Source organism: Diabrotica virgifera, chromosome 2 (assembly GCF_917563875.1).
Source record: "Diabrotica virgifera virgifera chromosome 2, PGI_DIABVI_V3a".
NCBI lineage: Eukaryota > Metazoa > Arthropoda > Insecta > Coleoptera > Chrysomelidae > Diabrotica > Diabrotica virgifera.
Genome location: NC_065444.1, coordinates 222,953,611 through 222,968,720, shown reverse-complemented (window position 1 = coordinate 222,968,720; position 15,110 = coordinate 222,953,611). Strand labels below are relative to the sequence as shown.

At 30.0% G+C, this 15,110-nt stretch overlaps 2 protein-coding genes and 1 long non-coding RNA gene across 4 annotated transcripts in view; 2 read left to right on the top strand and 1 right to left on the bottom strand.

Annotated features, from left to right (window-relative positions):
• Positions 1 to 5,183, bottom strand: part of LOC126880408 (probable ATP-dependent RNA helicase spindle-E) — a 383,599-nt gene extending 378,416 nt beyond the window's left edge. Inside the window, exon 1 of the mRNA XM_050644249.1 lies at positions 5,150 to 5,183. Coding sequence (XP_050500206.1) covers positions 5,150 to 5,168 — 19 coding nt within the window. The 5' untranslated portion in view covers positions 5,169 to 5,183. The remainder of the gene's footprint in view (positions 1 to 5,149) is intronic.
• Positions 5,184 to 5,736: 553 nt separating this feature from the next.
• LOC126880422 (uncharacterized) lies at positions 5,737 to 7,710 on the top strand. Its single transcript, XR_007696587.1, has 3 exons — positions 5,737 to 6,194; positions 6,300 to 6,452; positions 7,421 to 7,710. It is a non-coding gene; the product is annotated as an uncharacterized LOC126880422 (long non-coding RNA).
• Positions 7,711 to 13,314: 5,604 nt separating this feature from the next.
• The window catches only part of LOC126880409 (endoplasmic reticulum metallopeptidase 1-like), a 100,533-nt gene continuing 98,737 nt past the window's right edge, over positions 13,315 to 15,110 (top strand). The window contains exon 1 of one of the 2 annotated variants that reach the window (XM_050644251.1): positions 13,315 to 13,904. In XM_050644251.1, the coding sequence (XP_050500208.1) occupies positions 13,713 to 13,904 (192 nt within the window). In that variant the 5' untranslated portion in view covers positions 13,315 to 13,712. The remainder of the gene's footprint in view (positions 13,905 to 15,110) is intronic. The other variant, XM_050644252.1, reaches the window with a different exon arrangement.

The window sequence follows — 15,110 nt, the reverse complement described above, 5'->3', positions numbered from 1 at the left end:
TTCAACACCTTCTGCTTTGGAAGGTAAATTATTTTCATCGGAAGATATTTTTACATACCGGAAAATAAATCTAAGCTTCGTTTGTATTTGGGGGCTCAAGTAATTTGTTTTTAAGTTTTTGTTATTGTTCTTAACGATTAATTTAGCTAAAACAGGATACTGTGAGAGGATCATATTTAGCTAGTAAAAGAACCACCGAACAAATTTCCTTTATGGGATTCACTTTCATCTAAGCTACCAACATATGTCGACGAAACGCTAAATTGCACCCGGAAAAAGTTTACGTCAATTAACCGCTTCATAACTTCCTTCCAAATTTCCTATTTTGATGCTTATGAGGAAAATATGTTTTGCAATCCAATGTAAAGAAACTAGAAGTATTAAGCTTGAAGGCTTTAAGGGGCCCCTCCTATCGGCCCCCCGCTTTGCGGGTCTCTCAGCTACGCCACCGGTGTGAATGTGGGGAAAATGCCTTCAAAGTTTATTCTGCTGTTATAAAAATTATGTGTAATATTGTTTTAAATAAATATATAAAAAATCTTTAAACAAGTATAAAAAGAAAAATAATGCTAAAGGGAATAACAAAAAAAGAAAGTTATCGCAGCTACTCTAAGCCCCAAGACTGCACATCAAACCATGTGAGCAATTGTTGTTATAGTTATTTCTAGCGATATTTTGTATACATATATAATTTAAAATAAAATATTATTTATTTAAAATAAAGTATTTTACACATATTCTTGTCATTGGTAAATAATGACTTACAATGAATTACTTTTAATTTTATTTTGTACAAACTTCTAATTAATATATTTTCCTGTTCGACTCAAAAAATACTATAAATTTTACCAGAACTTGTACTTTAAAATTTTGGTTTCGAAAGCGGTAATCCGAGAGCCGGACTACCGACGTCATCAATTGCGACGTTGTTCTGTTCTCTTCATGGCTTGTAAAGTAAAGGTGACTATTGTTCCAACACGACCCAGAAACCTTCCACAAACCAGCCACAAACCGTCCTGCCATAGCCACCTACGTAAAGGTGGCTATGGTCCTGCCATAGCCACCTTTACTTTACAAGCCATGAAGAGAAAAAGGCAACGTCGCAATTGATGACGTCGGTAGTCTGACTTTCGGACTTCCGCTTTCGAAACTACGATTTTAAAGTACAAATTCTGGTAAAATTTATAGTATTTTTTGAGTCGAACAAGAAAATATTATTAATTAGAAGTTTGTACAAAATAATATTAAAAGTAATTCCTTGTAAAGTAACGTTTATTATACAAAAAAAAAACCAATAACAAGAATATAAACGGGATTCATTTTTTTCGAATCCAGAGAAAACTAATAAGTATTTTTCAAAAATTTAAACACAGAGTGAAAGATTACGTTAGGACCGAGGGCCCAAAGTCCCTGAAAACATCTATGTTTATTTTAATAACTTACAGGGGTGAAAAACTAAGAAAATTTAGTGTGATTTTTAGTTTCAAATATGTCATTAAAAGAAACATTTTATTCATTCTAAGGGACTTTCGGCCCTCGGTAATAAAGTAATCTTTTATTCTGCGTTTAAATTTTTCAAAAATACTTATTAGTTTTCTCAGAATTCGAAAAAAAATGATTACATTTAAAATACAGGCGTCAAAATTTTGCATTTTGTTCCTTTCCCCTTAAAGTTTGTCGGACTTATTTAGAAACGCCCTGAATTGATAAATAACAAATCTAGTTGTTAAATATAAACGAATTAATCAAAAAAACAGAATTTTAAGAAAACGGGAGTCTATAGTTGGGTTTTAATTTCAGTATTTTATAAACGCCCTGTACACCATAAAAATTTAACTGGTTAGCAACAATATTATTACAGCGGTATTGTTAAAGAATTAGGCTATAACATATTAAAAAAATCACTTAAATCTGCCAACAGGTTTAGGAAATATGAGACATTAAAAATGACAAATTTTTTAAGTTGACGGATTTCTATATGCACGCAAGTTTATATAAAAATATATTATATTGAACTAAAATCATCTTAATAACATACCTTTTAATGTTCTTTATAATTTGGAGCACGAAATATTGTAAAATATTTCAGTTTCTCTGTAAATACAGTGAAAATTATTTAAAAACAAATGAGAACTGTCAGAATTAATCGGTCTACCAATAGATGTTGCCAAGTTTCAACTTCATGGCTTGTTAAGTAAAGGTGGCTATGGTCCTGCGCAATACCATGGAACGTATTAATTCGTTCCCATGGAACCCATGGAACGTTAATTATCTAGTAACGAAACGGTAATCTGACGGTTCTTGGTCGTGTTGGAACAAACCTTATGGCTCAGGCATAGCCACCTTTACTTTACAAGCCATGAAGAGAAAAAGGCAACGTCGCAATTGATGACCTCGGTAGTCTGACTTTCGGACTACCGCTTTCGAAACTACGATTTTAAAGTACAAATTCTGGTAAAATTTATAGTATTTTTTGAGTCGAACAAGAAAATATTATTAATTAGAAGTTTGTACAAAATAATATTAAAAGTAATTCCTTGTAAGTAACGTTTATTATACAAAAAAAAAAACAGTAACAAGAATATAAACGGGATTCATTTATTTCAAATCCTGAGAAAACTAATAAGTATTTTTCAAAAATTCAAACACAGAGTGAAAGATTACGTTAGGACCGAGGGCCCAAAGTCCTTGCAAACTTCTATGTTTATTTTAATAACTTACAGGGGTGAAAAACTAAGAAAATTTAGTGTGATTTTTAGTTTCAAATATGTCATTAAAAAAACTTTTTATTCATTCTAAGGGACTTTCGGCCCTCGGTAATAAAGTAATCTTTTATTCTGCGTTTAAATTTTTCAAAAATACTTATTAGTTTTCTCAGAATTCGAAAAAAATGATTATATTTAAAATACAGGCGTCAAAATTTTGCATTTTGTTCCTTTCCCCTTAAAGTTTGTCAGACTTATTTAGAAACGCCCTGAATTGATAAATAACAAATCTAGTTGTTAAGTATAAACGAATTAATCAAAAAACAGAATGTTAAGAAAACCGGAGTCTATAGTTGGGTTTTAATTTCAGTATTTTATAAACGCCCTGTACGCCATAAAAATTTAATTGGTTAGCAACAATATTATTACAGTGGTATTGTTAAAGAATTAGGCTATAACATATTAAAAAAATCACTTAAATCTGCCAACAGGTTTAGGAAATATGAGACATTAAGGGCCAGTTGTTCAATCAGTAGTTAACTCATGGATTAAGTAAACCGTAATTAAATTTAATCTAAAGATTATTTTTTAAGAAGTTGTTCAATGTTAGTTAACTTTCGGATTTATTAAACCCGAGTACTGAAGCGGCGACAACGTTGCCAGTTATTAATTAACGACTTGGAACAAACTTTATCATGAAAATTGTACATAAAAATGTGTTCTGTGTTATAAAGTTAATGATTTTTGACATGTAGTGTTTAGTACATGCCAACTACTACTGACAGAGATTTTAATTTACATTATTAAACATATTTAAAATGGAAGAAAGTATTAAAAGTACAACTGCTATATTAAAAAACATCAGCAACAACAGCGTAAAAAAACATGTTTAAATAGTAATGTTAATTTTTTAGCTTATAAAAATAATTCCTATTCCTTCACAAAAATTTCATTAAAAGTTTTTCAAATTTGTTTTTACCTGATTTTTACACATAATGAAAAAAAGCCAAACTTCTGGAAATATGTATTTATAAATAATTAATAATTATCATGCATAAATTTGTAGAAAGCATAAGTACCTATACACTGAGAGATCTAATTTATTTTTGTACTGGCTATATGTGCATATCACTGGGTTATAATAATATAAATTTTTTAAGAAACACATTTTTTTGAAGTCAAAATATTATATTAAAAACAGCTAAGAAATATTCGTCCTCTGTCATATCTCTGTCATCAAAATAAAAGAGAAATAGCCATTATTATTAGAGACACGAAATTGTAATAGATTATTACTGCATTATTACTGCAAATCTTATCTACGACTGAAAATATATAGAAAGAACAATTCAAAATACATACATATACCTAGCTAGTGCAATAACTATGATTGTTCCAATTTGGAATTTTCTTGAAAATATTTAATTTAAAACCAGAAAGTAAGGTTACGGTTACAAATCTTTAGTTAACACCGTTAATCCTTCGTTTTTGAGCGATTAAGATAATCTCTTGTTAACAGATGGTTAAGTGTTAAACTTGCATTGAACAACGCAATATTAAGTCTAATTGAAGATTATTTTTAATCTGAAGATAATCTCCAATTGAACAATCGGCCCTTAAAATGACAAATTTTTTAAGTTGACGGATTTCTATATGCACGCAAGTTTATATAAAAATATATTATATTGAACTAAAATCATCTTAATAACATACCTTTTAATGTTCTTTGTAATTTGGAGCACGAAATATTGTAAAATATTTCAGTTTCTCTGTATACAGTGAAAATTATTTAAAAACAAATGAGAACTGTCAGAATTAATCGGTCTACCAATAGATGTTGCCAAGTTTCAACTTCATGGCTTGTTAAGTAAAGGTGGCTATGGCTCAGGCCACCTTTACTTAACAAGCCATGAAGTTGAAATTTGGCAACATCTATTGGTAGACCGATTAATTCTGACAGTACTCATTTGTTTTTAAATAATTTTGACTGTATTTACAGAGAAACTGAAATATTTTACAATATTTCGTGCTCCAAATTATAAAGAACATTTAAAGGTATGTTATTAAGATGATTTTAGTTCAATATAATATATTTTTATATAAACTTGCGTGCATATAGAAATCCGTCCACTTAAAAATTTTGTCATTTTTAATGTCTTAACATAAATCACTTAAATCTGTTGGCAGATTTAAGTGATTTTTTAATATGGGACCGTGCAAGTTCGGCAAAGCGACCCCTAAAATTCGCACTTTTAATTATATTGGCCAATTATATTAGTCCTGGTTATTGGATAATTGTCAAGGCCATAGTCCAAAAAAATAATAAGAAGAAAAAATAAGATTCATTCAGGTTATGTTATGAAAACGTCAACAATTGTATGTAGTAAATAAAATTAGTTATTAAAATGCATTACTGCAAGCAAAATAAAATTAATTAAATTTACCTTTATATAATAATTGCATATCATATCAATATTGTGGAGCAATATATAATTTTTCTGCTTCATTGACAGAAGGTATGAAATATACGTCAATTTGACAATTTCAATTGACAATATGAATTATTTAAGATAGTTGCAATATTTCTCCGCGACTCGCGCAGGGTCGTTTCTCGTTTCCCCTTCCAAGTACTTGCACTCCGCGAATAGCCTAATTCTTTTAAAATACCGCTGTAATAATATTGTTGCTAACCAGTTTAATTTTTATGGTGTACCGGGCATTTATAAAATACTGAAATTAAAACCCAACTATAGACTCCGGTTTTCTTAGCATTCTGTTTTTTTGATTAATTCGCTTATGTTTAACACAACTAGATTTATTCTTTATCAATTCAGGGTGTTTCTAAATAAGTGCGACAAACTTTAAGTAGAAAGGAACAAAATGTAAAATTTTGACGCCGGTACTTTAAATGTAATCATTTTTTTCGAATCCTGAGAAAACTAATAAGTATTTTTGAAAAATTTAAACGCAGAATGAAAGATTACTTTATTGCCGAGGACAGAAAGTCCCTTAGAATGAATAAAATGTTTTTTTTAATGACATATTTGAAACTAAAAATCACATTAATCTTTCTTAATTTTTCACCCCTGTAACTTATTAAAATAAACATAGAAGTTTTCAGGGACTTTCGGCCCTCGGTCCTAACGTAATCTTTCATTCTGCGTTTAAATTTTTCAAAAATACTTATTAGTTTTCTTAGGCCCGGTCTTTTCACCTCCGAATAAATATGCTCTTATCTGGCAGTTAGCTATCTGGAGGATAAATATTTATTCGCCAGATAAAATGTACCCGTCTTTTCACGTCAATTTATGTTCCAGTTAGTTATCCGGTAGATAAGCTTAAAAGTAAGTTTGGATTCGGAACACACCTGATTTTTGTGTTTATTTTTATGCTTTGCTTTAACTTAACCTAACATAAACATAATTAGATTCACATAATCAAGACCAAGATGATTTTCTCGATTTTATTTCCATTTTGGAAGAAGGAAATGTAAGTAAATCAAAGAATTACAACTTAAAATAAGAAGTGTATAAAGTCATAGTCATAAGGTTTAGAAATACATTTCCATATTTTAATCAAACAATATTGTTTTAGAAAGAAAACATTGATTATGGTGAAAAAGTTTACTGGAGAACTTGAACAAGAGGTAAATAAATTTTAAATTAGTGGAAAACTGTTGATTTGTATGTAAAGAAGACAAAGACAAGTTTAAATAAAGACAAGCTAGCTAATGAAACAGATGCAGTGGTAATTTTGTTTACATAATTAATAATTTTAACATATTATATTATTAATATCTATTAACTGTTCAATGATGTAAAAATTTGTTAATGTGGGGAAAACTTTTATTTAAATTCAATACTATATTTCTGTAGTGGTAAGGCAAAAATTTGATTTTATGTCCGATTTTAGCCAGAATGAGATTATTTGCTTGATATGCTATTTAGTAAAATTTCTTCAAGATGGTGGAGTTTGGTATGTGTATGATGAAGGTAAAAACCCCTTTGTTCCACATATCTTTTGTATAAAAGTTATGTCCCCTTTTAACTTACTTAGTAGAACCCCGATTATCTGGGTGGGCTTTCTATTACTCAAGTTGCATTTTTGAGGTTTTATCAAAATAGCGTCATCGTAAATCACTTGACTCTATATGACGAAAGAGACACTCATAATGAAAGATTTATTTTTTTCTGTTATCTCTTTATAGTAGGTACATAATAATATCTATGTATACACATACATATTATGTATGTGTATACGTACATATTATACATAATATGAAATACATGTTCGGATTATCCGTGCTTTTCAATTATCAGTGCCACCTTCGGTCCCGAGGAGCACGGATAATCGGGGTTCTACTGTATTAGGTAGGCCAGAACTTGATATATTACTTGATTTCTTATGTTGATTACTTTTCGTTTTTGGGTTGGCAAAACATGATTCAAACTTTCAAAATGCTCTCCTGAAAAATTAGGCTAGATGGACATATCAATCATCGTCAAAATGCTACACATTTATAATCCATCCAACTGGTATATTGAATAGTAAACTAGGGAAATAACCAACTAAGTATATCAAAACACAATATTTTTAAAGATTGGATAATTTACATTACATGGTAACTTGAAGAATCCCAATAACAAGAATAAAACCTAATTTTAATATTTGTTAGTAATGTAGATACCTTTCACTTTTCTAAATAAAAAAATTAGTTACAGATATGACAAACATCTAGAAGATTCAATCCTGCGTTCTTAAAGAAAAAAGCTAGTTCCAGTAGTAAGCTACCAATAATAAACTAGAGAATGTATTACAAGAAAGAACAACGCTAATACTAAACATACATCAATTGCTTCAGATAGAAAAAGAGGACGAAAAGGTACAACACAAGCGTGCTAGAGAAAATGAAAGGGCAGAAGAGAGACACAAAAATTCATTGATTTATTAAATTTAAAAATTAAATTATACAAAGGACAATTAAATAAAGAATAAAAAAATGATACATGTATATTATTGATCCTTCTATTTCCCCATAAAGCATGTTACTGACCAGGAGGTATACTATAATAGATATATTACATCTCATAGTGCTCACTATAATAATGAGTGAGCCTGCATAAACGGAACCATAATATACATTATAGTTCCATGTATGCAGCCTCACTCGTTACTATAGTGAGTGATATGAGATATATTTTAGTATAGATCCCCGTGCATGACAAGCTTAACACAAAAATTTTTATAAGGTTATCAAACATCTTCAGTAAATTCAATAATTTAGCTTATTCCTGGTCTATACTTAGCAATTCATTTTCAAAATTGTCTTCATTTTCATTTCTCTCTCTATGTTATAAATATATTGCTTCAGTGTAAGATAGGACAATTGAATCAATTTAATTGTTTTGTTTTCTGCCATATACAAAAAGGGCGATATGTATTTCTGGACTCATCAGTGGACAATCAGAATCTCCAAGTAACAACCCATTGCTATGATCTGAATTTAAACAGCAATAATACAGAATTATTTATATTTGGCACAAAAAATATTACGCTACCTACATTCAATACCACGTATGAGGATTTTTAGGTGAAACGAGTTAGAGGTTGATTCTGAGTATATTGCGCACACTTTACTGAATGATTCTAATCACAAGTACGAGAAATAATGTTTTCTCGTACTTGGGAGTATACTCAGAATCAACCTCTAACTCGTTTCACCTAAAAATCTTCATAAGTGGTATTAGAATGTAGGTAGCGATTAGTAAGAAGGTACCTATTTAAAACATATCCAGGGAGTATTACGAAATTGTCAGAATATAAAATCAGTCTTCCTATATTCTATAGATTTATTGAAAATTTTGAGAATTTCATGATACACCCAGTATGTTTTGGATACTTAACTCTGCAGCTTTTTTTCAAGGTAGGTATCTACTGTTTTGGAGCATACTTAATTCTAGTTACTATATCAATACCTTTCATTTTGGAATCGTAAAATATTTGGCAATTCAAAGAAATCATTATTTTAAAAATGAGAAAACTAAACAATTTTTTAACAAAACTAGAGGTAAAACTTTTACCAATTTCATGTTTCACAGATTATTCTAGTGGGTAACTTTAAGATAGATACTTATGCAAGATGGGATAAAAAACTATTTTATTTTTTACAACTTGTTTTCCTTTGTAAATGAATATATAAATAGTTGAGTAGGTATACAATAATACATAACTATTATAATTTTTTCAAATTATAACCCATCTTTAATTTAATATCTAATAACTCAGCTTAAAAAATTACAGTAGGTAGGTATGTATAAAAACAAAATAACATAAAATTTGTGATTGAGAATTTTTAGAAAGAACAAAATTTTACTTTTGCAATAAATTCAATCAGACCTACAAGATTTTAGGTTATATTTTTAGTTTCGTGGCAATCAGAAACCATGAAATATACGAAAATCAAAGTTTATCTTCCAGATAACTTCTTATTCGGTACTTTATTCGGCAGTTAAATATTTGATATTTAACGTCAATTTATCTGCCGGATAACTTTATTCCAGAGTGAAAAGACGCTACTTTTTTTATCTGTCAGATAAACTTCCCGTTAACTATTTATTCGGAGGTGAAAAGACCGGGCCTTAGGATTCGAAAAAAATGAATCCCATTTATATTCTTGTTATTGCTTTTTTTTGTATAATAAACGTTACTTACAAGGAATTACTTTTAATATTATTTTGTACAAACTTCTAAATAATAATATTTTCTTATTCGACTCAAAAAATACTATAAATTTTACCAAAATTTGTACTTTAAAATCGTAGTTTCGAAAGCGGTAGTCCGAAAGTCGGACTACGGACGTCATCAACTGCGACGTTGCCATTTTCTCTTCATGGCTTGTAAAGTACAGAGTAAAGGTGGCTATGCTCAGGCTATTCGCAAAAACTTATTCCGACAGAGGGCACTCAAAATCTCAAAGATGGGCGATAACTACGGGAAGCAGTCCCCGGCATCCGGCATAATACAGTTGAGATTTTTGGGGGCGACCCGTAGAAAAGATTATCCCATCTAATAAATGGGGTCGCCCCAAATATTTAAGTCGTAGGTCTCTTCCTTTTTAGAATCGTTTAGGCACGGAATGCACAGAAATCCTTCACTTCTCCTCTTTACCCTTTTAGAGTTTATGTCTGTTGTCGTTTCACATCTAGGATGTTTTTCCGTTTGATTGTTCCAGATATTGCCTCCACGATTCCTTTTTATTAATTTTCTCCTCTTTCCTTTACTTGGGGTTGGATAACAATATTTAAAAACGGCCACCATGTAGTCATTGTTAGAAGACGAAATTGACCTTGTCAAAGTCACTGAATTTTGATTGGTTTGTGTTTGCAAACGTCATAACTTTATTCCATGCCCCGGAATCTCATATGGAAAAATTGGGGAATTTCCCCCACCACTTCCACACCGCTCAGCTAAATAAAGAGAAACGACAGCCTTTCTCGCTCACGAAGACTTTAACCAATCATTTATGTTAAAACACCATACCTGAATGTCACAAATAAAATAATCAAACGAGGCTTAACTCGACGATGTCAATTATTTGTCAATTCTTCAAAAGTAATGACAGTTAGTGCAAATACAAATAACTTTTTCTCTCATGCTCTAAGACAAATAATTTTCTATTAGTTTACAGTTTTTATTGTATTATCTGTAACGATTTATTCTTAGTAATTTCAATTTCAGTTGGTTCCTTATCCTTCGTTTATAAAGTGTAGTGTGTAGTTTTGTTTTAGTTGCGAAAGAACTTTGGTGTTGTGTTAATAAAAAAAATAAACATGGTTTATTATTGTTGTGTACAAATCATAGAAAAGTTAGAAAATGCATAGGTAAATAGTAATTAGTTTATAACTGTTTTATCTGAAACAACGAATAAATACACGTACCTATATTTAGAAAAAAATTGTCTAACTTTTTTATATCCCTTTTCCTTACTAAATTTGACAGCAAAAATAACATATTTTGCAACTTGAGAATTCCGAATAATTTATGAGTATTACTTAGATATTATTTAAATAAAATACTTTAACAAGCTTAGTAAGTTTTGGTATTTTATTTTAATAATATAGGTGAGATTATTTCTTGTAAAATAACAAGATATTTTAATTAGTAACGAAATTGCCCGCAAGAGGCGCTAAACGGATAAAATTAATGCTTGTCCATTTGAATTTCCCGCCAAATGGTGATTAGTTAACACATCGCTCGCAAATGGCGTAAGGAACCAAATTTTTACAGTGAGTTGCCTATCTATCTGGTAATACTATATATTATCATAGAAGAGTGGGTGGGGTAGAAAGGGAACTCTATAGGCAGAACTGGTCCCGTATTCCAACACCATCGATATTTTTGGAAGCCAACTAAGCGTTTTAAATTGGAAGATTTCTGTAACGATTTGGAAGATCTCTGTAACGTTTTGGAAGATATCTGTACCGTTTTGGAAGCTTCGCTAGGCATACCAAATTCTATAATGTGCACGTTATTAATTTTTAGTTTTTGCAATAAAATATTTTTATTACAGAAACCATAAAAATAAAAATAATTATTGCAAAAACAAAAAATTAATAACATGCACAAGCATAGAATTTAGCATGAGCAGCGATTATATTTAAAAAATGATAAGTATGTATGTATGGACAATGTAAGAACAATAATGAAACCAACAAATGACAGTAATAATTATTATTTATATAAATCTTGACATGAATTCATTGTTTTCATAACATAATGTAAAATGTCTTTCTACATTAGGAATTATTCACATTACCTGGAAACAACTAGGTACAGCTGAGGGAAGAAAAATAATTTATACACTGAAAAAATGTCTATTAATAACTAAAATATGAAACATTCACTTCACTAATCACTTGGGTACGGGATAAAAACTTAATACACAAATATAAAATTGATATAAAACGAATACACAACACAAAAATTACAAAATGACGCACTTAATTCAATACAAGACAACGTTGCCATATTTTATTTAGGAAATACATTGCATGTTTGGCTAAAATCTACTAAATCAAGAACTAAAACTTTATTAACTTATTTAAGTATAATTTAGGTTTTTTTTATAATAAAAACAGCAGCTAACTTAACTAGAAATAAATATAACGTGAATGTAAAAAAACCAAACTTTTTTTACATTTTAACAGGGAAACAAAATGACCTAGGTACTTAATTAATTTTTATCAGTTTTATATTTAATATTTTTATATAATATTTTGTCATCCATTGATTTTAACATATTATGCATGTCTGGATCAAATTTGGTACAATTCCCAACCTCATTCATACCTTCTTTGACAAATAATCATGAAAATACATTTTTTCTACAACCGTGTTAAAAATGCAATTTTTAGCACTCCATACGAGCGTTAAAAATGTTACTTCAAGGCACTAGTGCTTTAAAATTTTTAAGGCACTGCAGTTCGTATTGACCGTATAGGCAATTTGATGTAATGTCAAAAAAATATAAAAATGGAATGTCAGTCAAGTTCAAGTAAAAGTTTTTGTAGATATTGTCCTGTAATTACGTTTGTAGAAAAATATTGTATGATATGCGTGTTAAAAAGTACATTTTTAAAGCACTCATGTGAATTGCAGAACTCGCTTCGCTCATTCTGCAAACTTTCACATGCTTGCCTTAAACGTGTACTTTTAACATTTATATCATAAATAACTATTTATTCAAAAGTTTATTGCGATCATCAGTTGTAATACGGTTAAAAACGGAAAAAAATCTTTTTCATTTTACGTTAATAGAAACGGGTAAACACATTATTTTTGCAAAGTTACATTTTACATACATATTTTAGTTTTCCGTCGTTAGTTTAATTTTAATAGCCTCACCGAATGTCAAAACTCTTTGTTATATAAATATTACCCGAAACACTACTGCACTGCTGCTTGAAACAAGAAAGTTTGGTATCAGACACCAGTTTCATTTATTTCTCTAATCTCTGTATTCATACCTACGTCCTGAATCTTATTTTCGGTAATGACATTAGGAAATTGTAGCAAAATGTCAAATGTAAATACTATTAAAGAGTTAATTTCATTTTAGTCATAATGCATAGCACAGAAAATGTTGATATTATACAGTGATGAGCGCGCTAATAACCGGCAAAATAGCTCAAAAGATGGAAAACATAATACATTGCGAAACAAAAAGAGATGAAACTAGTGGAGGTGGAAATTATCGTTATAAACGTCTAAAATACCATTACATTACATAGTTTCCCACCTTTAGACGTATCAGAGGTATGACAACTGTCACTGTGACAGTAGAATTTTATAAAATACTCCTGTCACAGCTGTCACAGACGTCTACAGTTGGAAAACTATGTAATGTAATGTTAATTAATAGTACGTTTATAACGATAATTTCCACCTCCACTAGTTTCATCTCTTTTTGTTTCGCAATGTATTATGTTTTCCATCTTTTGAGCTTTTTTGCCGGTTATTAGCGTGCTTATCACTGTATACCAAAAACCTACTAAAAAATATTGCCTACTAGAATTAAAAAAAAAATATATCAAAAATGTATCAAAAAAGTAGAAATCTGCTGAATGTGGCAACGCTGTTACCAAATAAACACAACTGTCCAACTCGACATTCAATTGTCAAATATTCTTCTTCTTTTCAATTAGCCTTGTACCACATATATTAGCGATCCACATTATGTGTCGCCATCTCTAATTCCGGAAGCTCACTATATATATGGAACCAATTTTTTCCATTGAGTTCGCAGGGCATGTATATTATTTATCTATGACTTTATTCTTGATTTAGTTTTAAATTAAACCATTAAACCAAAAGCATAAATAATTATTACTCTGTCGTTCTGCAGAGCAAGAATGTTCGATTATTAATAAAAAAAACAATAAGATTACTGTAAAAGTTTTATTGTTTTAAGTTAAGTAAATGTTATAGTTGAATCCCGAATAAATTAAAATGAGGAAACGAGTTGATTTACCCAATAACTGGAATGATGATTCTCCCAATTATTCCGAAAAAATAAGGAATAATATTCACAGTTTACCATTCTATTTTGGTATTGTAACCGTAATATACCTTTTGTTGTTGACTGGAGCTGTTTATTATATTGATAAAAATTTACCGACTGCACTGAATGTACAAGACGAGGCAAGTATATTTACAAATTATTCTATAAATAAATATAGCACATATATAAATGGGTTAAGTTGTAAATAGTTTCTATTTTAATTTATTCAAAAGATAAACCCTGCTTTCCATTAGATCATAGTTAGATTGACTTAATGTTAAAAAAATTGTATTTAGCAAACTAATATCCTAACTTTCCATGTAGTTTATTTCTGTAGTTCAGTGATTCTCAACCTGTGGGGCGCGCCCCCCTAGGGAGGCGTGAGCATATATAAAAAAAACACACATTGACTAATTGACTAAAATCGAAGCAAAACAAATTCTGACGAAATAAAAAATAAAATATACATGAACACTGATAAGGAGCTATAATTATAAAGATCACTGAATACTAAATTAATTATCAACAAGTTTAATGTAAATTAGTGACTTCCTTGGGCATGTTTTGCAGAGCAAAGTTTATCGGAATAGGGTGTAATATTAGAAATAGGCGCTCTCAGTTATTTTTCTATATTAAGCTGCGATTTATAATTTGGTCTTCAAATCAGCCATCGCAGAAAATCCTGTTTTGCAAAGGTAGGATGTAGAAAACGGTAATATTATACGGAACGCTCTGGTTTTCAATGCAGAAAACTCATCATTTACCTCTGCCAAAATTCAAAGAGGGATTTATTGTTCAATTAATCAACTGTTTGTTGATTTCAGCATTTGCCGTAAAGTTTATGAAGGTTTCTTCTTCGGCAGTAGAGAGCCCTTCGGCTGTAACTTAAAACGGATTCCTGACCCACTCATAACTACGTATTAATTGGTCATCGGCAAAAAAATATCTTTTAAAATTTTTTGTTAGCATCACTAAATGATTTGCAACGGTTACAAAAACATTTCTAGGTTTTTTTGCTATAAATTCCTGCTCCACACTTCTAATTTTCTACAGAAAGCGTTAACTTTATCATTCGTATCCAATATAATGTGTATTTGCTTCTTGAAGCTGTATGTTCAAAATATGTCAAATAAACCAACATGTTGTAAAAACTTCCCGCGTGATAACCACCTTGCCTCACAAACTCACAACAAAATAATAATGCTGAATGTACTGCACCCATGTCTTTACAAAGTGCAGAAAAGATTCTTGTTTTCAAAGGTTCTCATTTTTCAAAGGTTCTCATTTTTATGTAACTAACTATGGTTAGCACAATATTCAGGCCAGGAGACATTTCTTTGGAAGCC